Here is a 23,531-nt window from a genome sequence, read left to right on the forward strand (position 1 = left end):
TCTAAGGGGAGAACAATCTGAGAACAATTTCTTGGGACCAAAGTCAGTTTTTTTAAAAGAAGGGGGAATTCCCTGGTGGTCCAGTGTTGAGAACTCTTCACATCCACTGCTGAGGGCCTGGGTTCGATCCCTGGTCAGAGAACCAAGATCCCACAAGCTGTGCGGTATGGCCAAAAAATAAAAATTAAAAAATTTTTAAAAATAAAAGGAGAAAAAAAAAGAGAGGAAAAAAAAAAAAGAGAGAGAAAAAAAAGAGAAAAAAAAATAAAAAAATAAAAGGAGAAAGTATTGTTTTGTTATATTTTAAGAGATAGGCAAATTACTAACATGACCAGATTCTATTCCTTTGGTGTCTTTGTAAAATTCATTTGTAAATCAAACTCAAGAGGGAACAGAATTTGAGCATTCGTAATGGTTGGAGGAAGGAAAATTGTCTCAGAGCAGGGAGCTAATTTAAAATTGTTAATTTGGGATCTTGTTTTATCTTTGAGGAAAAAGATATTGTGGTAATATTTGAGAGAAGGAAGTGTGTGAGGAGAACAATAAAAAGAGCTAGATTTCTGAATGGGAAGAAAGTTTTTTCCCACAGAAACTAGAGATAAGTACATGAATATTTAAAATAATGACCTATAAATATGGCTCTCTCATGCTGTTCAACATCTTGATTGTATGACTTCCTGAAGAGCCTTTGGGTTGAACTACCTGTCATATGTTAATGTTTATTTGACTCCGTCCATCAGGGTTCCATGGGGAGTCCTTTGACAAGACCAACACCACGGTCACCAGCCAACTGGTCCAGTCCTCTTACTTCTCCTACCAACACATCGCAGAATACTTTATCTCCAAGGTAATAAAAGGGTTATTTTCCATCATGGTTTGTATTTGCAGATTCCCCATTCTTAGAAAAACAGACATTAATATAATTCCAGTTGATTTCTACTCAACTTGAAAGGTCTTAGACACATAGAAACTTAGCAAATTCAAAAAATGTTGTTTATTCCAAAACTTAACCCTTTAGATGATAATAATCTATAGGATATGGAACTGTTTTTTGTAAGTGACAGGAAAACTTAGGGACACAGCTTTTGGAAATTACTGCTTGTTGCCTTAAATAGCATAGTTATGTTTCTCAGATATGCTGTATAAATCCATTAATTACCAATTGTGTCTTTCAATTATAATACTCAATATAAGTGATGAGGTCAAGTTATAATGATGAATATTTAGATCTAATATTGGCCAGCCACCTCTAAAAATAGAAGAAAAAATTAACCTTATAGACAAAAATGTAAAAATAAAGGAAAAAACTAGGGAAGGGTTAAATATAAAATCGCAGTATGTATAGTTAGGAAAAGATGTGACTGTGAGATTGATCCTTAATAAGACATGTGAAATTTTCACACACTTGTGCAGTTCAAGCATGGGCTATCTTTCAGATGAAGTTCTTAACTCATTAATGGATTAACATTTTTCCCATCTCCTGGCCTTTTAAAAAATTTTGCCTAGGGAATTCCCTGGCAGTGGACTGCACGCTTCTACTGCAGGGGCCACAGGTTCAATCCCCTGTGGGGGAACTAAGATATCCCGCAAGCCTTGCAGCCAAAAAAAAGTAAAATAAAATAAAAATTTTTAAATTAAAACACTTTGTCTAGTGGGTCATATTTGTACTTACTAGCTTGATTTTTGTTATTAACCATATATCATAACATATGCTTCATCATATTCATTACAATTATAAGATGCTTCATTATACTGCAGACCAATTGCAAACTTATCATGTAGCCTGTTTTTTCCATGTTATACATATGTTACAATTTTGATGGCTAAATTCCATACTCAGTTGAATTTTAGAATCTGATTATAGAATTCAGATCAGTAACACTTACGTTCACTGTTAAAAATTCTCAGCCGGGCTTCCCTGGTGGCACAGTGGTTGGGAGTCCGCCTGCCGATGCAGGGGACACGGGTTCGTGCCCCAGTCCGGGAGGATCCCGTGTGCCGTGGGGCGGCTGGGCCCGTGAGCCATGGCCGCTGAGCCAGTGCGTCCGGAGCCTGTGCTCCGCAACGGGAGAGGCCACGACAGTGAGAGGCCCGCGTACCGCAAAAAAAAAAGAAAATTCTCAGCCTTCTTACAGATTTATATAAAATACATTTATCTCTTCTTTAAGCAGTACCATTATTGTGAGTTAACCACAGGGGTTAGCAAATTCTCTGTAAAGGGCCATATGGTAAATATTTTAGGCTTTGCAGGCAATGCAGTCTTTGTCACCTCTACTCAGTTCTGCTCCTGTAGTGTGAAAATAGCCATAGATAATAGCTAAATAAATCAGCATTGCTATGTTCCAAAATTTTATTTATGGACACTGAAATTTGGGTTTTATGTAATTTTCTTGTGTCATGAAATGTTATTGTTTTGATTTTTTTCTCAACTATTTAAAAATGTAAAAAAAATTCTAAGATTTCAGGGGCCGTAATTTGCTGGCCTCTGGTTAGTCAGAACATTTTTGAAGGTGAAAAGACAAACCAGTTGTTAAGGGCTGTGCATTCTAGAGTCACTGTAAGCTGTCCTTGATGGGCAATCAGTGGGACATGTTCTTTAGCCATTTGTAGCTGTCAGGTTTCGTTTTGCTAATTATGCTTTAGAGCATATACATTCTCTAATCCTGTCTTTATAAATATCCTGTGTAATCTCCTCAAATATATTTGTATTTTAAAACTACAGATAAATAAAAATTAATTGTTGTCTTTTTCATAGTGCATTTGATTATGACACAGAAAATATGAATTCTGAAGATATTTATAGCTCTCTTAGAGGTGTCACTGAAGCAATTCAGAATTTCAGCTTCCGCAGTCAAGAAGATATGAATGAGCCATTGAAAAGGGATTCTAAAAAAGATGAAGGCGATTCAGTGAGTATTTGAACATTATTACATCGCACATGTTTTCATTAAGAGTTTTTGATTTTGTTTTATTTTTAAACTTTGCTTTCTGTCATTTTCAAAGATAATTTTCCAGGGGTCAGTTACTCAGTATTTACTGAGTATCTACCATGTGCCAGGCACTGTTCTGGGCAGAGTCACTGCCCTCAAGTTCCTTGTATATTTTTGGGTAGAGATGAGTACTGTGGAGTTCTAGGTTAGAATGTAAAGTGAATCTATTTTAGATTAAGTTGTAAGGGAAGATGACATTTGCATTGAGACCTAAATAAAGCTGTACAAGATCTAGGAGAGAAGAATTCCATAAAAGAAGTAGCAAGTGCAAAGACATTTAGATGGGAGCAAGCTTTGTACAGTTGAGAACCAGGATGAAATCCAGTATAGGAACATGGGCCAAATCACGTGGCTCTTGTAGGACAAAATAAGGTGTTTAAACCTTTTTTATTCCTGTTCAGTGTAGTGATAGTGATTGTTTCATCAGTTTCTGCGGTTCCAGTTAAGAATGTTATGACCCATCTTTCTGACATTTGTGAGTATTATTGCTCAGTTTGTTACCCCGCCATTATACAAAAAAATGGGGTTTTTTTACTCTGCTTCTTCTTAGACTTTTCTCTCACAGCTTAGACTTTTCTCAAAACAAGCTATCCCACCAGTTCCTGTGGAATCTGTGGTTTCTCAGTGTTTACAAAATTATAGAACATTGCAATGCTTCAGCAAATCTCGACAGGGCTCCCTGCTCTGCTTCCTGACTTCCTTCCTGCTATTGTTTTTCTCCCGGTGCCTGTATGGCAGATGAGCCTAGTAAACTGGATGCCAAAAACCTGCTTACCACTCGTATTTGAGGTTCCCTACCCCAAAAGCTGCCTATGGTACCAGTAACAGGTTAGTAAGAGTCACTGCTTAATTGAGACTTTCTCCCAAGTGATAGCAGGGTACAGTGTCAGGAGGCCAAGTAGTGGATTCTGGCAGAAGTGAGTTTGGCATTTACTCACTAGTCAGATTATCACTTCTAAGCCTCCATGTCTTCCTAAGGAAAATAGGGATATTACTGCCTACCTTAAAAATTATTATGCATATAATAAATCATATGACTCCATCCAGCCCAGACCTCTCTCCTGATTTCCAGATTCACACATCCAGCTGCCTGTTTGAACTCCTGATCTTTCCCATCTCAGTTGATAGCAATGCTAGTTGCTCAGCCAAAAACCTTGGACAGAACAGTTGTCCTCGTCTCATCTCTTTTTCTCATCCTCCCTTCTCGGTCCAGCAGGAAATCTGTTGACTCCATCTTCAAAATATAAGCCACAGTCTATACAGTAGACTTTTTTCCCTTTTTACCTCTCTGGCTTCATCTCCTACTACTCTCCTCTGCTTTAGCTACATGCTTCCTTGCTGTTCCTTCAACTTACTGGGCATGGGGTTTTTTTTTGCTCTGTTGGGTCTTTGTTGCTGCATGCGGGCTTCCTCTAGTTCTGGCGAGCAGGGACTACTCTTGGTGTGGTGCACCGGCTTCTCACTGCAGTGGCTTCTCTTGTGGAGCACGGGCTCTAGGCGTGTGGGCTTCAGTAGTTGCAGCATGCAGGCTTCAGTAGTTGCAGCACGTGGGCCCTAGAGCTCGTGGGCTTCAGTAGTTGTGGTGTGCGGGCTCAGTAGTTGTGGCTCGCAGGCTCAGTAGTTGTGGCACATGGGCTTAGTTGCTCTGCAGCATGTGGTATCTTCCCGGACCAGGGATCGAACCTGTGTCCCCTGCAGTGGCAGGCAGATTCTTAACCACTGCGCTGGGCATGCTTTTGCCTCGGGGCCTTTGTCTTGGCTATTCCCTCTGCCTTAAACATTCTTCCTGCAGATAGCCATGGCCAGTTTCCTCACTTCCTCCAAGTCTTTGCTCCAGTAGCTTCTCAGTGACCACCCTATTTAATCTTCAGCCTCCTCTCTTCCACCTCGGCACTCATGATCCCTTTAATACTGTACTGCCTCCCATACACTAATTACCTCCTACTGTACCACATACTTTACTTATTCATTATGTTTTCTTAATGTCTCTTTCCCTCCACTAGAATGTAAACTTCATGAGGATAGACAGCATTCTCTCGTTTGTTCAAGAATATATCCCTAGTGCCAAGAATAATACCTAGCATGGAAAAGGCGCACAGCAAATATTTAAAGGATATTTGTGAAGCACCTAGCTAACGACTTGGCACAGAGTTGCTCAGTAGATGGTGGTAATGGTGATATTGATGATCACAATTGATATTTTGATAAGTATGTTGATGTGCCCGAACTCCATCAGGCATCCTTCCAAAAGTTATGCAGTCCTTTTGGGACGTTTTTATTTTTTCTTAAGTAGGCCTTTTTTTAATTTGGTTTTTTTATACTTTGTTGGACACACTGTCATTGTATAATTTACAACCTTAAGCTTTTAGTTCTGTGTTGCTAATGAAAGTGTTGCTAATGAAAGTCCTTTTGTATCTTTAACTGGCGTAGAGAAACTGTTGCTAGTCACATTGTATATATTGCTTGATCAAGCCACTGGCAAGGAAACTATAGGAATCATTAGAGACAGGATTCTTTTTTTTTTTTAACATTTTTATTGGAGTATAATTGCTTTACAATGGTGTGTTAGTTTCTGCCTTATAACAAAGTGAATCAGTTATACATATACATATATCCCCATATCTCTTCCCACTTGCGTCTCCCTCCCTCCCATCTTCCCTATCCCACCCCTCTAGCTGGTCACAAAGCACCGAGCTGATCTCCCTGTGCTATGTGACTGCTTCCCACTAGCTATCTATCTTACATTTGGTAGTGTATATATGTCCATATATACACTACCACTCTCTCACTTTGTCCCAGCTTATGCTTCCCCCTCCCCTGTCCTCAAGTCCATTCTCTAGGAGGAGAGACAGCATTCTTTTACAGTTCTTATTTGCCCTTATGGCTGTGGTTTCTTTACATCTCTTTATAAAAAACTGTGACTTTTTGCATGTAAGTTTTAACTCATCATGTTGATTTCCATTACTTAATTTTTTTTTGGCTGGTTATTGTTACCTTTTTAAAATAGCCTTTGAAGCAGTAGGGAAATATCTTTTTAGAATTTCAAAGAGATTTAAAAAGGAGTTAATTTGCTCTGCCTTCCCCTTCCCATTAATAGACATGTGGCGGTCCTGGGATGTCTGACCCAAGAGCAGGAGGTGATGCTACTGACTCAAGCCAAACAGCCCTTGATAATAAAACTTCATTGCTCCATTCGATGCCTGCTCACTCCTCTCCACGCTCTCGAGACTATAATCCGTATAACTACTCAGATAGCATCAGTCCCTTCAATAAGTCTGCCCTCAAGGAAGCCATGTTTGATGATGATGCTGACCAGTTTCCTGATGGTATGTCCTGGGTCCTGCTGCTACTGTCTGTGTTTTGGAGGACTGATAATCAACGAAGCAAATGAAATATGCATGCTCTTTTATTGTAACTCCCTAAAAAGTAAGGATCTTTGGGGGTGGGAACGTTCTCTCCCATCTTCTAGGAGCTCATTTCTAGTGGTTTGGTGGTTTTCTGACCCTGAATAAGAGACAGATTAATCATCCTAATATTATCCTTGAAATCAAGAAAACCTCAGTGACCTCCCAGAAACAACTGAAACCAGTTGTAGCTTATAAATTTAGTCTATCTCTAGACACATTTCATTTAGTTATTAATTTTTATACCAGAATGACAAAACCCTTTGAAAGGATACCCATTCTTTACAGTAGCCTTTTGAGTGTGAAGTCATAAACTCTTTAATAAGATACATTCAAGAACCAAATATGGGAAAAGCTACCATTAAGATTTGGAGTTGGCTTAGGTCTAAGCTCTGACACTATGCTGCATCACCTGGGAAGTTGGTTGACCTTCCTGAATCTCACTTGTCCCTAGGTTGGAGATGCTATGTTACCTGCCCTTCTGATCACAGTATGCAGTAAGGTTTGGATAAGGTGTATAAGAACTGACTATAAAGTACAGAACACTGTAAATGTTTTACTTATTTTTAATAGTAAGGAGTTACATTCTTTTCCTTTACAAATTACATGATCCATTAATTCTTTTCTTAACTAAGTAATGTATAGTAATATATAACTTTATGTAAATAAACTTGAAAGTCTCCCCCTCAACACTCTCATGATTTCACACTTAGGTAATTTCTGATTTTCCCTTTATTCCCTCAGTGTTGCTGTCAGTGAACATATTTCTGCATAAAATTTATGTACACATACAGGTAATTCTAAGAGATTTCTAGGGATAGAATTGCCCAATTAAGGGATATCTGTAAGTTTGTTTTGAGAGTTACTACCAATTACCAACTCAGAACACTTGGCCAGTTTAAGTAGTACTGATTTCCTCACCAACCCAGAATGTTTAAGTGTTTTCATTTTTTGTCATTGTGATGGATATAAAATAGGTGATCCTAATGAGCATTTCCTTAATTGTTAGGAAGACTGAGAAATTAGATATCAGATTATTTTTTAATTTTTCTAATTTTGATGAATAGAAAAATATCTTCACTTCTGAATTTCTTTGATTACTAATGAGGTCAATGAATCATATTTTGGCCAACATGTCATGTTAAGAGACTTAATATATCACATATATCACAAAGGCAAAATTATGATAACATACCAAACTGTCTAAATTACATAAGAATCTATAAAATCGCCACAATTACGCACTTTGGTGTATTTTAATCTATCATAAATAGTTGACTATGCTGTTGAGGTTTAGTCATGATAGCAGCATAACAGAAGTGTATGAATTGGACCTAGCAGCAAAGTGCCTTTGGAACCCTGCATAGTAGCAACAGCCTGGTGATTGAGACCTAGCTTTAGCAGCTTAATTTAAATTGGTTTTAAAGTATTTATGCACAGAGGTCACAACTGACATTTCTTGCTTCGGCTCCGCTATATATATGTATATCTCACATATATATGCACTATATAGGTATATATATATATATATATATATATATATGTGTAGGGTTTTTTTTTAAGTATTATTTCAAAATAGTCAAAAGCTTAAAAGTTGGGAGTACAGTAGAAGGAACTTTTTCTTGAACCATCTGAGAGTAAGTTGCCAAACTGACGCTCCATCACTTCAAATACTTTAGGACATACTTTTTATAAACAAAGACAGTCTCCTGCGTAATTACAATATATTCATCAAAGTCAGGGCATTATCAGTGCTACATTAATAACTATCCATCCTTAGAGTTTTTCCACTTGTCCCGATAATATCTTATAGTGGAGTATCCAGTTCAGAATGTCTGTTGCATTTAATCATCACGTCTCCTTCAGTGTTCAGTCTTTTCTTGGCTTTCATGACCGTGGCACTTTTGATGGTTAAAGACCAGTTATTTTGTAGCATTTCCCTCAATTTAGGTTTGTCTGATGTTTCTGATGATTGGATTCAGATTTTGTACTCTTGGCATCAGTATCACAGAAGTGTCAGTGCATCTTTCAACTAACACATGATTTCCCTTTGCCCCAAGATTGGTGATGTAATTTTGATCACTTGATTATGGTGCTGCTAACAGGCTTCTCCACTATGAAGTTACTCATTTTGTAATTAATAAGTGTTTTGTGGAGAGGTACTTTAAAACTGTAAATATCCTGTTCCTCATTAAACTTAAATTTTATTTATTTTAAAAAAATAAATATTTATAACTGTACAGACACATAGTTTCCTGTTGTATTCAATGGGCTATAATGTTTAACTGTTTTTATTTATTTTGATGCTCAAATTGTCCTTAATTTGACCATCAAGATCCCATTCAAGCTGGCTTTTGTGTCCTTTTAACATGTCCCCATTCTTACATTCTGACACAGCAAAATCTTATACCGTCCTTGCTTCAGTCCTAGAATCAATCATTTCTCCAAGGATCGATCCTTGGTTTCTTTTAACAGAAAATGGTCTTTAAAGACTAAAGTCTGGGCACTAGGTGTACTCAATGCTGGTGGGACATCACTACTCCCCAGACCTCTTAAGTGACTAGAGCTAAGGAGTGTGTGTGTTTGTGTATGCACGTACGTGTGTATACACGCGTGCACGCTGATTTATATCTATTGCTGTATCTGTCAAAAGCTATGTGTTTATACCAATAACTCCAATTCTAGTCTAGCACCATAAGGTTAATTTTAGTTTCTCCCTTTCCATATTAATAACCCCCTGTGAGAAACCTGACTTCCGTTATCTTGAATATACTTACTTATTTGATCAATCCTCCTGTGTGCAGCCAGTTCTCCATCTCTGCCACCACCTCCTCACCTGCGCGGATGCACTCCCCACCCTGCTGGGCTCTACCATTCCACCCTCAACTTCCTTGGCCTCAATGCCATTCTGCTTGGGCTCTGACACATAACACCTGGTTGCCACTACATGTGGACTCACTTCTTGTTCTAGCTGAGCTCTTGAAACCCTATCTTTCCCACTCTCACGTGTGGAAACCCTCCATACTCTGCCTGGGAATCTGTCCCCAGGCCTGTAATTTTGATAAATGGAAAAACATCTTCATTTTATGAGATTGAGGAATTGTGTTTTTACCAGTTTCTCATGTTGAGGCTTGATATATCACAAGTACCACAAAGCCAAAATTATGACAACTTAGCAAGGTCACCCCCTTATTGTCTAATTCTCTTCTCCTTTACTAAGGATCATATATTTCTCATTTGTTAAAGGAAAATATCTTTGGAAATTATATAACTGAAACCTAACTGGGTAGAATATTTTTGAACTTGAGAACGTTATTTCTTCACAGCATAATACTTGATTGACTTCTGAAACATTTGAAGATAGATAAGCCTTCAGTTACACCAAAATAGTAGTTGTTCCAAGCTTCATATAGCAATTGTTTTCATCTACTGTCTATTTTCTTTTTTAAATTTGAGGTGGGGAAGACCTTATTTGACATTATTTTATTGTAAACATTGCTGACATTATCTTTTTTAACATATTGACCTCCATTTTGCTGTTTTAATTTTTCTTTTATGCCCTGCCCCCAAGTAAAATTTCTCCTTATTTTGTTTTTAAAATATAAAACTTTTGGCAGGAGATAATTATTTTGTTCAAGTAGGAATTTGTTTTAAAATTCTGAGACTTATTAAGTATCTCTCTTACTCAGATGTGTCTGTACATATTACAGACAGATAACACACATTAGTGATACATTTATCAAAACTAATAAGTCAAACCCACTAATGGCCAGTTCTAATTATGACCTTTGTAAAGTTTACCAGGGACTATAATATTCCAGAATATGTACTACCTCTAGTGAGGGTGATACTGTTATTCAAGGGAGACTCATATTTCAGGCCCAGGTCCTCACCATGACCCTAGGAAGTGCGTGCTATTTTCCCATTTTACTGATAAGAAAACCCAGCCTCCACAATAATTGAGAGTGTGCTCCTATCACACAAAGACTAAGGGGCAGAGGCTTGGTGAGACTCCAGAGCCTGTGTTCTTTTCACAGAACAACAACGCTTGTATGTGTCAGAAGAGGAAATACAGTTGATTATACTTTATCTTAATTAATTCAGTACGTTAGGTTTATCTCGTTTGTATGACATAAATAGTTCAGTTTTTAACAAATAATTTATGTGCTTTCTTTGGCAGAAGTTATTTTCCTGTCAGTCATCTGTCCAGACCATTATATGACAAGTCATTTCTAATTATCTTCTAGAGTAATTACAAAACCTATATTCATGAAGAGGAGAACTGAGTTCCTTTGAAACAAAGCACTTTCTTGAGATTTCCCTTGATTCAGCTGAAATAAAATATACTCTTATCAGAATGATTTTATGACATCTTTGAAAGTCTGATAATGTAACTTCACAGGAGTGATTTTTGAGTGGTTTATAGAGATGTATTGATCCTGCTGCAGTAGTTCTTGTTAAGCCAGCAATATTATTCTAAAGTTGGTCTATACAAATGAAATTCTTATAAGACAGTTTTTATTCTCCAAGTTAAGATCTTTGAACTCAAATTTCTCATTTTTCATGGTTTTGCTCTGCATTTTGCAGAGGTTCTTCCGGATCTTCCAAAACCCTAATTTAGTTCTCCTCAGTGATCATTCTTTCCAGATTATCTCAAGTTTTTAAATTCAGTAATCACATTTTGTGCTCTGTGTATGAGTGTTTGGGGACCAGAAGTTCTTCGTGCTCTTATTATAGTTCCACAAAAGTTGTCCTAACAAACTTCCTTTTTTATAGGCAGTGAATATTATCATTACATTTTGGTTCAGTTTCCCTTCCCTATCATCTGTTAGTTTTGTTCCAGTAGAAGTCATCTGTTCTAGTAGTTCAGCTTGATTTCCTTTCCTCAGTTTTCTGAATCCTCTTAAGTGAAATATAACTTTTCTCTCCCTACTTGTAGTTGTGGGTTCCCTGAGACCTATAATGTCAGGCCATTGGTATCGCTAGGTCAGTGGCTAACCAGCTGGCAGGATGAGGCACAGTAGCTTCTGTTTTTATGGACCCGTTGTGAACCATCTGGCAAACTACAACCTCAAAGTTCATTTTTGGGAAAAGTGCTCTTTCCTCTTGAGCATTTCCTTTTGTAGGCAGCAACCCTCTCCAAAAGGCCAGCATACTCATGCCAGGTGAAGCCACAGAGAACACAGCTCCACAGTGTTAGCTGTCTTTCCTGGAGACTTGGCAGAGGGGGTGACCCCAGGTGTACCTTCTAGGCTCAGGCACCATGTTCTGTGATTATTTTATTCCAGAGAATGAGTTAGAAGGGAAAAGAGTCTATGGCACAAGCTCAAGCAAATGCCTGCCCAAGTCCCTCAAACCTGAATTGATCATGTATTTTATCATCAAAAGAATTTAGGAAGAACTCTGGTATTTTTTAATGTTCTAATGTGAGCTTTTGGATTTAACTGTCTTTCCTACAAAGATTTCTCAAAGCATTATCTGATGACTTCGAAAAATAAACAGTGTGTCCTTTAACATTCATAAAATTCATGAGTTCATAATTATACTTTAAAAAAAGAAAGCAAAAACAAATGAAAACTCCTTGATAACCACTGGGCCCAACTCTTGACTTAGAAATTTAAAGGGAAATATATTAGGTATTCTGCCTTTTCTATCAAACTGCATTTCAGGGCAATCAAAATAGCTCTAGTTGATAAACTCACTCTCAAAGAAGAATTCCAACCCATTTTTAACTCCTAATAAAATAATTGATTTAGCAACATCAGTGGGTGAAATCATTAGTTAAAAGGTTGAAGGGGAACTTTACAACGGTGGGATCAAGTTGTTACCAGTTAAATCCAGTGATCATTTATTAGTATCGCTGAAAATTGAGTACCCAGACACTGTGAGCCTCCTGGCATGACAACATAGAAGTGCATGCTGAAGTGTGTAAGGATGAAATGATACATTTGGGATTTGCTAAAAATTTTTCAGAAAAAAAGTTGGGGGGGGGTACAAAGATGATGTAAGAATGGTAAAATCTTAATAATTTTTAAATCTGGGTGATGGGCACATGGGGGTTCATTATACAATTCTCCTGTGAATTTTTATTATAAATGGTTTTAAACTAGCATTGAGGTTTTGGGGATGACAAATGGAAAAGAATATTACTTGGTCATTTTTCTTTGTTTTGGGGTTTTTTTTTTACAAGCAACTTTCTGTTTGTGTTCATGATGTTATAACGTTGTCATCCCCATACTTGTGAAAGTTGACCTATAAAGTTACAGAATTAACATCATGTCCTTATGACAGATCTTTCCCTAGACCATTCTGACCTGGTTGCAGAGTTATTGAAGGAGTTGTCTAACCATAATGAACGTGTAGAAGAAAGAAAAATCGCCCTCTATGAACTCATGAAACTGACACAGGAAGAATCTTTCAGTGTTTGGGATGAACACTTCAAAACAATATTACTTTTATTGCTTGAAACCCTTGGGGATAAAGAGGTAAAACGGCAGAATATGTAAACAATAGCCTGTTTTTCCTGTCTTGGATTGCCTGTCATTGCCTATTAATCAAGTGCTACACAGATTTGGAAATTGGGAAAATGAGTCTTTTCTGCTGCTTCTTTCTGCCTGAAATTTTCACTGTAAAGTACTTTTTCTTCCCAACCAAGCAGCTCAGTGATTTTCAACAGTTGACAACAGGGAAAATGAAAGGTTGCTGACAAAATTTTTATAGGAGAGTACTTTTTTTTGCATATTTGAATTAGTTGTTCAAAAGTAAAACTTCCTTTTTAATAGAATGTAGTGGTTCTTGGTTTCTTTAAGAAGTATTAGTTTTCAACTAGAGATGTGAAAACTTAATTGTGTAATATACCGCATATTTTATGCAGTTGTCTACAATTCCCGCAACCCATATTAAGACCCTTAAGTTACAGAAATGGAAAATATAAAGATCGTCTACAACCCAAAATATTAAAAACATTAAAATATTTCTTCTTAGCCTACAATCAGGGCTTTGGCATTAAAGGTTTTAAGAGAAATCCTAAGGCATCAACCAGCAAGATTTAAAAACTATGCAGAACTGACTGTCATGAAAACACTGGAAGCACATAAAGATCCTCATAAGGAGGTAAGTGACCTGACAGTACTTCTGATATTATTGCATGAAACATACAAATGTTGTTTGAAAGTACTCTTAGCAAGCTTTTTCTTAATGTTCAAGGTAGTATCTGATTGAGAAGCAAACATATAATCTTTTCTGTTTAACTAATTATATTGATACCATGGCCTTTTACCTAAAATAGGTGAGCTCTAGGATATAATTTATATGATTTCATTTTCTCCTATAATTCACTTTTAGATTTCCATTTAGAGTTCACCAATCTTAACTTCACTTTCCATTTACCAATAAGAATTTGTTTTTTTAAAATAACTAATGAAGATAAGAATCATTGTTATTTTAAAGTGGTAAATTGCCTATAGGAGCTAGACGTCTGTTAAAAGTTTACTCAGTAAAACAATGAGTACAGCTTTCCTGAAAGAGTCCTGTAAACCTGTCTTGTTACATTATAGTCCGGATATCCCCATCATGACCAATGACACTGATGAGATAATCAGTGAGATGAGATAATCATAAGGACTTTCATTAAAATAATTAGAAAAGCAAGTTTCAAATAGGGACTGCAACTCTAAGAGAAAGCATCAGAGCAATACATAAGCAAAAGACAAGTCAAAAAAAGAAAGTTAAAACAGCAGTGAGACAAAATAGATTAAAGTTAAGTATAAGATTTAAAACTGTAAAACTCTCAGAAGAAAGCATAGGTGTGAATCTTTGTTACCTTGGGTTAGGCAATAGTTTCTTAGATACAATACCAAAAGCAGAAATAATCAACAAGGAAAAAAAGAGTAAATTGAACTTTATCAAAATTAAAAACTCTTGTGCTTCAAAGGATGCTCTCAGGAAAGTGAAAAGACAACCCATAACACAGGAGAAAATTTTTGCAAATCATGTCTGATAAGGGACTAACCACCATAATATATAAAGAACTCTCATAACTCAACAATGAAAAGGTAAATAACTCAGTTTTTCAATGAGCAAAGGATCTGAGTTGACATTTCTTCAAAGAAGATATACAAATAGCCAATAAGCACATAAAAGGATTCTCACCCTCATTAGTCTTTAGGGAAGTGAAGCTAAAACCACAATGAAATACCACACTTCACACACATGAAGAAATGTTGGTGAGGATATGAAAAAATCGAAACCCTCTGGGTAATTCACTTTTCAGAAGCTGAGACTGTGAATCTTATAGGAGAGTGAGCCATAACTTTTAAATCTACCTGGATTTTTAATCCAATTTTTTAAAAAATCCACTTGGTGTTTAGTAGTGGTACATCTGTAACATCTTGCTGAAGGCTTAAAAAAGCTATGTAATATTTGTACTTTAGTTATCCACCTTCTGACCTAAATAAGGCCTTGTAGCATACCAGTTTTTACCAAAGATAAAATTGACATTCTTAAGCTGTTAGAGTTGAAATTAGCCCTAGGTCTTCTGACTTGCAGTGTATTTTCCACTATACCTTTCTAAGTACCTCTCACAGATTGAGAGCACAAATGAGACAATACCAAAGTAGCAGCAAAAGCAATAATTTTTACATGTTTTCAAGACCATCTTTAGAGATTACAGCTTCCAATAAAAATATAGATAACTGTTTCTTCTCTTCATTGCAGAACCAGTGTTTTACCCTCCCCAAGTCCAATATAGAAGGAAAGAAAATCATTATGAACAGTAGGGGAAATAGCCTGTTAACTTGATAACATATTAATGAAATGATTTTTATTTTATTTTGTTAATAACTTGATAAAAGGCACAAGCCCTCCTGGAGTTGAGGGTCCTAACAATGAGCAGGGTCTCAGCGTGGCTGATGCAGAGGACTCCAGTCACAGTGTAGTCTAGGCGGACAGAGCCTCCACTCCCCTGCAGAACTAGACCACAATATCATGTTAAAGTTGCTTTTAATCACTGAATCAAGCCAACATTAAGAGAACACAAATGAAGGAAGAATGATGTAAAAAAGCACCATGTTTCCATCTTCTGGCTTCAACAGTTATCAACGTTTTACCAAACCTGTTTTATCTGTACCCTCACCTTTTATGTTTGTTTGTTTAGTGTTTTCAAAGAAAATCCCAGATATCACGTCCTAGGACTTATTTCATGAAATGTATACATCCAGGCCACAGTATACGTTTTACAAAATTACTTCCCTGCTAAATGTTGACCTCTTTGTTTTAGGTGGTGAGATCTGCTGAGGAAGCTGCGTCAGTGTTGGCCACTTCAATCAGTCCGGAGCAGTGCATCAAAGTGCTTTGTCCCATCATCCAAACTGCAGATTACCCAATTAATCTGGCTGCAATCAAAATGCAAACAAAAGTGATAGAGAGAGTTTCCAAGGAAACCCTTAACCTGCTTTTGCCAGAGATTATGCCAGGCCTAATACAGGTAAGCAGCAAAGCTTGGAGGAATAAGCTATGTGTGATACATTTGGGACTCAGTTATTTTAGGCACTTGCAAGGCAACACTAGTGGCATGACCAAGCCTTCCTGCTGTCTTAGGTGTTCGGAGCAAAGACTTTCTGTAATTAGCTGTGTGTGTGTGTGGTAGAATATACATAACATAAAACTTACCATTTAGCATGGTAACTTACCATTTAATGTGGTTTTTTTTCTACGCATACAAACCCATACATATAAATACTTCTAAAAAATGGGGTCATATTTTGTAACATGCTTTGCTTAACTTAATCATAGATTGTGAACTTTTTCCATCCAATAAATAATATTCTATAATGTAATTTTAATGACTAATATTACATGGTATATATATTAAGATCCCTCCTGAAGAGCGTTAATCATTCATTTCTTTGTGCTTCTATAGTATTACCTTTGTGACTGTTCTAAGCCAAATACTACTAAATTGTGAGGTCCTTGAAGATAAGATCCAAATCTTTTCCTTTCTTATCTGTACTTTGGTGCTAAGAACAGAATATACATAATAGGTGTGTGTCATACATATAGTGGGTACTGAATAAATGTTTGTTGGATGAATAACTTAGAGTAATGGTAGGGATGGGCCAGATGTTAAGATTAATTCAGCCTGGATTACAGGAGTGCCTTGACTGCCAGGCCAAGGAGTTTAGGTTTTATTCAATAGTGAGGAGCTGTTGAATTCACTACAGCTGAATGCTTTAGGAAGGTTACTTCAGAGACTTTGGCAGGGTGGAGTGGCAGAGGGGCAGCCCCAGAGTCAGAGGATTGCAGCTTTCCAAGCTAAGTAAGAAAGAACCCGATAAGGAAGTCTGACAGTGGAGTGGGGATGCCGAAGGGGAGGTGGAGGAGGGAAGGGCACGTCTCTGCCTGAAAAGGTGAGAAATTAACTTTGTCCAGTCAGTAAAGCTCTGTCTCCTCAGCATACTTGGGATCTCCTCTTTGAGTTGCACGTCTGTCTCTGGAATGGTACTTTCCTCAGATCCTGCAGGAGTGCTAACAAGGACTTTTCTTCCCAGGGTTATGATAATTCGGAGAGCAGTGTTCGGAAAGCTTGTGTCTTCTGCCTGGTGGCTGTTCATGCGGTAATTGGTGATGAACTAAAACCACATCTCAGTCAGCTCACTGGCAGTAAAGTAAGTAGTGCTGCTCTGTTCTAAAGATGGTGGCTGTGGGTCCTTCTTCAAAATTTAGTTCTTTGAGTGTGTTAAAGAGTAAATTTGGGGGCTTCCCTGGTGGGGCAGTGGTTGAGAATCCGCCTGCCAATGCAGGGGACGTGGGTTTGAGCCCTGGTCCAGGAAGATCCCACATGCTGTGGAGCAGCTAAGCCCGTGTGCCACAACTGCTGGTCCTGCACTCTAGATCCCGCGAGCCACAACTACTGAAGCCCGCGTGCCTAGAGCCCATGCTCCACAACAAGAGAAGCCACCGCAATGACAAGCCCAAACCACAACGAGGAGTGGCCCCTTTTCGCCGCAACTAGAGGAGGCCTGCGTGCAGCAATGGGGACCCAGCACAGCCAAAAGTTAATTAATTAATTTAAATAAAAAGAGTAAATTTGTTATTTGGATTTTAATTAAGCTTTGCGAATCCAACTTATTCCTCTTACCGTTTGCAGTTTAGCTGTTTGTACTTTCACATCTGTTACTCAGGTGAGGTCAGTGGTTTGGTAGGGTGGTTGGTAGACTGCTGTGAAAAAAATGCCTACAGCTTCTGGTTATTTATTGATCACCAACTGACTCTCCTCACTCCCACACCGAAATCCTTACCCCCAAGGGCTGTTTAATTAAGAATAATAGATAAATAAATAAATAATAGATAAATAATAGATTTACCCCCAAATAGATTTACCCCCCCTTAAGGATTTAAGGGGGTAAATCCTTACCCCCAAGGGCTGTTTAATTAAGAATAATAGATAAATAAATAATAATAAAATAAATAAATAATAGTTATATATCCATGGATTTATATGTCCCCAAATATGGAAAAATTGAACATTAAAAAAAATTTCCTTTATGAACTATGATAATCAAGTATTTGTTTTTCCTCTTTCTGTTCTTATTATGATCACAATAAATGTTTAACTTTGATTTGTTATGTTAAAATAAATTTTCCAATTAGTCCTTAAGATGCAAAAAAACACAAAATCAGTCTTGCTTTCTTCATTTCTTTGATACTATCAAAACCTTGACATTTGTTCTAAGGGGTGAGGATAAACTATGATTGTTGAATTATGGTTTATGAACCAGTTAACTGGCAAGACACTCACCTTCATATAAAAAGTTTCCCCAAATCCTAACAGTTGTCATTACTATAATCAAATTTATTTTTTAAGTAGCAAAGGGAAGAAAAAATACATAGAAAGAAAAAGAGCTCAGGTATATACCTTACAATAAATACCTATACAAGTTATAGATAGATTAAAGCAGTGGTTCTAGGGACTTCCTGGAGGTCCAGTGGTTAACACTCTGTGCTTCCACTGCAGGGGGCACAGGTTTGATCCCTGGTCAGGGAACTCAGATTCCACATGCTGTGTGACGTGGCTGAAAGAAAGAAAGAAAGGGAAAGCAGTGGTTCTTAACCTTTTCTGTGTTACAGACCACTTTGAGCTTTAGCTATAATCTCATCCCAAGAAAAATAAATGCATACAGTTAAATTTTACACATAGTTTCATGGGTGCGGGGGGCGTTCAGTGAGCCTCTGAATCTTCGGTCAAAGACCCTTCGGTCAAAAACCCTTCGGTCAAAGACAATGTTAAAAAAGCAAACTTTGAACAACAAAGTGGTTTTCAGAGAAAAATGTATCCTGAGTTTTGTCATAAATTTAAGTTAGGTCCTGATAATCCAGAGTTGTCTGTAGAAGAATTAAAATTCAGCACTTTACCAGAATACTAGGCAGCCAGTAGTAATGTTGCATGTGAAGACAGTAGGTAGGAAAAATACCTGAGAATGACATTAGGTGAAAAAAAAGTAGAAAACAGAATTGGATGTGCTTTGATTCCAAACTATAAAAATATGATCTCATACAATAACGACTGCAAAATGACACAGAGAAATCAAAAACATTCTTGTTAGGAGAGCAGTGACGTAGTTGTCTGAGATCTTGGGTGCTGGAGCCCAAGTGCCTAGTTGCCTCTCCTGGCCCACTTCTCTCTACCCCTGTGACCTTAGGCAGGGATGGCACATCCTGTATCTCAATTTCCTCATCTGTAAAATGTTGTGAAGATAAAAAGAGAGAATTTAAGGCAGTATATTGTATAGCACATACTGCTCAAATGTTTATCATTATTGTCTTGATGGTGACTTCTTTTTCTAAGTTTTGTATGTTATCACTATAACATTTTTTGAAAAGGCATGCTAGAATACTGTCCTGAACAAACTGAGACTTAAAATTTTTTTTTGAAATTCTTAATTATCAACAGTAACTGGGGCATTATAATAACCCCTCAGTCTAAAATATCTTTTGAAGCTCACATATGTATAATTTTTTTTAATGAGCATCTTACAATAATTTAGAGCAGCTTTCTCAAATGACGTGTTTGGCTTGAATCTGCAGATGAAGCTACTGAATCTTTACATCAAACGCGCACAAACAGGTTCTGGAGGAGCTGATCCCACTACTGATGTTTCTGGACAAAGTTAGTGAAGCTGATGGAAGTGAACCAGGTCTCTCAAAGAAAGGACAGACAGACCACCCTCATCAATGAAAGGAAATTTTCAAATACATCTTTTGGAAGTTACCATTGTTTCCCAGTTTTAGTTTTTTGTTTTGTTTTGTATTTTCTGTAACAGAGGGCTATCCTCAGTCTGCATGTAACTTTTATGATAGTTATTCCAAATTCAAAAGAAGCAGTATTAACATCAGTTGGTCAATACAAAGTAATTTTTAATCTAATTCATCATTTCACATGTTTTACTTCTTTGTCCTCCCATTAACCTTTGCCAGTGTTATGACTGTATACATTTTTTAAAATGCTGGTTAAACAGGAATGCTTAAAGCTTTAAAAGTTTAACAGTCTAAAACATTTTTTGGCCTTTATTCAAATGCAGAATAATATTTTTATTGCTACTTTGAGTTTTGTTCCGTATCATGTCCTATGCTAGAAATATTGAAATGATGTGAAATAAAGCAGGACTAATCTGAACTACAGCTGGACTCTGTTGGTGTGATGGTGATACACGTCATTAATTAGTTGCAACTTCTTTGGGGTGATCTGTAGTTTAAAACTAAGACCTCAAAGAAATGTTACAGAATCAGCCAGTTCTGTAAGGCTGATATCCTTTGTTGGTTGTTGATCTTGCCATCTTTATTTAAAACCATGTCCCCTCTATGATCCCTTAAGAAAGCTGTACCAAATCATCAGCCTGTGTTTTTCCTGTTACTTATTGAAATAGAAGGTTTCATTGCAGGGTTTTTTGGTTTGTTTATCTTTGTTGTGAATGATGCTTTTTTTATTTATTAATATCAAATTCACTTATGAATAAACTTGATAATGGAAACATAAAAAAAAAATCAAGTGCATGTGTGTCCTTGACCGTCTTCTGTTTCTCATTTAATAAACAAACTAATTATTGAGACATGGGAGTCGACAGCACCTTTTCTTTAAATGGTGGAACCTGGTTTCCTTTTACCGTGAAATTGTCTTACTTGAAAACGTTGATCCTGATGAGAGAGAAGATGGTGCCAAGGTTATTATCTTTGTATAATGGGCTCAAATTCTCTACCTCTTCAGGGCTAATACTTTTAACTGAGCTGCTGCCTATAGTGTCTTTTGGAAAACTATTAAAAGGGTGATTTTCTGTTACTTTTTAACAAATTTTTTTAATCACCTTTTGCTACACCTCTTATTTTCATGTGCAACCAACTTTCAAAAATTACCAGTTTTGGTGGAAGGCAAATTTGGTAATTTGGAACCAGGATACTAATGATTTCTCATCTTGACTTTTTAAAAAATCCTAACATAAAGTGAATTTGACTGGAAAGGCAAATACCTATTAGGGAGGCAATTTGCTTTTGTTACAGAGTTAGCTGTACTTTCTTTGTTTAATCAAAAAAATGTAGAAATGTATGTAAAGAATTTAAGGCAAGAGTTCTGAATGGATGATTTGTGATAGGCTTTTACCTTCCTTCCTTTTTGTTCTAGCAGCAGGAAAATAGTTTCTCTATATCCCCCCCTTTATCTGTAACAATTTTGTTTTCTACTGTTAATTACATTGTGTATTTATAGTTCTATGCTTACTGTTGTGCATATACTGGCAATAAAACTGTACATAACATTACTTGAACAAATTAACAATGTATATCAGTTGTTTTTCCGTCTCACTGTGTGACAAGTCACTTATCTCATAACTAGGTTTTTTAAAATGTTTAGAAAGTCCTGTTTCCGTGGTATTCTCATGAATTTGTAAGTGCATCCAAGGAAAAGATCTGTCAGGAGTAGCAGCCACAGTCCAATGTATATAGCTCTATATGCATGTATATATTATAGCTTATCCTTAAAAAGAAAAGGTATTTTAAACATTGAACTCGTCTCAGTAATGCTTTATGTTCCACAACCTTTAGTATGTTTTATAATCATTTGGGATCTAAACATTGATCTAATTTTGACCTCTTCTTTAAGGTCCTGCTCTAACTACTGTTGACAACTAAATAGAGTGGCTTAAGCTGAATAATAACTCTACTTGAAAACTTAGATCAAACACCTGGCATCTAAAGGCAGGCACTCAAGAAATGAATGAACTGAGTAACAGAAGAGTATGGTTTAATGTGACGAAGTGAAAGCTAAGTCATGTTTAAAATTCTGTTATTTCAGTTGATAAGACTATAAGAAAGTTATTGTTGACTATTCAGATTGCTATATATAATACCTTTAATTTGTTCATTCCAGAAACATATTAAGATGTCAGCTATTAAAGAGTGGTGATAAAAAGCTACTGGTTAAATTTTTTTCTTTCTGCTTTTCTCCCCTAAGCTAATCATCAGTGTCATTCATTTACCCACGCTGCTGAGAACCAAGTAAAACATATAATTCCAGGTTTTAAAACATGTTTGTTTCTTGTGGGTTTTCAGAATCTGTAATAGACTTCTGACATTTTCAAGTAAGATATGATTTGAACCTGAGATTTCATATTCAGAGTAAATTTGCTATATTCCTTCATATTTTATTATAAACTTCAGGTCAAAATGACTTTTCATCAAGTTATGTCTTACAGTAAAAAACTAAAATCTTCAGGCCAGATCTATTTGTAAATTCAAGTGTTTCTTATTATTGTTAATTTAGAAAAACATTTACAGTAAATAGAAATGAGGATTAATGTTATTCCATAATACCTGAGGTTTTTTTTTTAATTTAACCTTTGACATCTTTGCTTCCTGTATTGTTCTAGTTCATTTTATTGCAGTTAATCAGTATAGTTTTATAGCCATGCAAATGAAAGGTCTAGAATTAAGCTTTAAAAAAACCTGTCAGTTAAAAAGTTATCCATCTGTATTGTGGAATATTTGGAAAATAATGAAAAACTGAAGGAAAAAAATTACCTCTCATAGCACCACTTTAGATGATCTGTGTTGTTATTTTGTGGCGTGCTAAGATAATCAATTTGATTTAATGCTGAAAACTGTAAGGGAACATTAAGTTTTGTTAACCAGAGAATGACAAGATTAGAATTAGCTAAGATTTTGAATGCTTCTGTTCTGTGCATGTATATAACAATACATTTTGAGGGCTTCCCTGGTGGCGCAGGGGTTGAGAGTCCGCCGGCCGATGCAGGGGACACGGGTTCATGCTCCGATCCGGGAAGATCCCACATGCCGCGCAGCGGCTGGGCCCGTGAGCCATGGCCGCTGGGCCTGCGCGTCCGGAGCCTGTGCTCCACAACGGGAGAGGCCACAACAGTGAGAGGCCCGCGTACCACAAAACAAAACAAAACAAAACAAAAACAATACATTTTGAATATATTCCTTCTTTGTTTTTCTATAGGATGACTTCTAACAGCAGCAAAATATTCATTGGTATGTATGCAGCATAATCCTGGGTTGTTGATCTTCACTGGATATTCCTATAACAAATAGCTACATCTTTGGCACATCTCCAATTATTTCATACTTGGCAATTTTACAGACGCCTTTACTATGAAATTACTAAATACAGAAAAACAATCCTTATTTAAAGATATACTGATTACTTAAATAGCTGGGTTTAAAGTACTCTTATAATAGTAATCTAAAATAGAACAGGAAAATACAAGAAATCTTTAAATGTATCGGAATTTCAGTATTTCAAACTTACGTACATTCATCCATGCAGAAGATATGTGAGTAGTTGCCTTCAGGGAGACAGAGTAGAGCAAATAACCATGATACAGTGTGGTTAGTGCTATAGTAGAGAATAACACAGGGTGCTGATGGGAGCTAGAGAATGGGGGTGGGGGTACACATAAGGTGTAATCACAGAAGGCTTCCTAGGAGAAGAGGTGATATTTAAATTTAGTCTGGAAACAATGGGTCTGAGGCTCATTGGGGTGACAGGGTAGGGAGAGCAGAGGGAAGCCAAAGAGCAAGGCAGTGCTCTATGAAGTAAGAAGCATTACGTCATGTCACTGGAACTTTT

At 36.8% G+C, this 23,531-nt stretch overlaps 1 protein-coding gene across 4 annotated transcripts in view; it reads left to right on the forward strand.

Annotated features, from left to right (window-relative positions):
- CLASP2 (cytoplasmic linker associated protein 2) overlaps positions 1 to 21,202 on the forward strand; it is a 189,952-nt gene extending 168,750 nt beyond the window's left edge. For all 4 annotated transcript variants that reach the window (XM_082848265.1, XM_082848267.1, XM_082848266.1 and 1 more), the window contains 8 exons: positions 741 to 847; positions 2,756 to 2,909; positions 6,088 to 6,316; positions 12,686 to 12,879; positions 13,379 to 13,507; positions 15,672 to 15,878; positions 16,942 to 17,058; positions 19,478 to 21,202. In XM_082848265.1, the coding sequence (XP_082704391.1) occupies positions 741 to 847; positions 2,756 to 2,909; positions 6,088 to 6,316; positions 12,686 to 12,879; positions 13,379 to 13,507; positions 15,672 to 15,878; positions 16,942 to 17,058; positions 19,478 to 19,564 (1,224 nt within the window). In that variant the 3' untranslated portion in view covers positions 19,565 to 21,202. The remainder of the gene's footprint in view (positions 1 to 740; positions 848 to 2,755; positions 2,910 to 6,087; positions 6,317 to 12,685; positions 12,880 to 13,378; positions 13,508 to 15,671; positions 15,879 to 16,941; positions 17,059 to 19,477) is intronic.
- The last annotated feature ends 2,329 nt before the right edge of the window (positions 21,203 to 23,531 follow it).

This window comes from Leucopleurus acutus (assembly GCF_964270905.1).
Source record: "Leucopleurus acutus genome assembly, chromosome: 10".
In the NCBI taxonomy this organism is placed as follows: domain Eukaryota; kingdom Metazoa; phylum Chordata; class Mammalia; order Artiodactyla; family Delphinidae; genus Leucopleurus; species Leucopleurus acutus.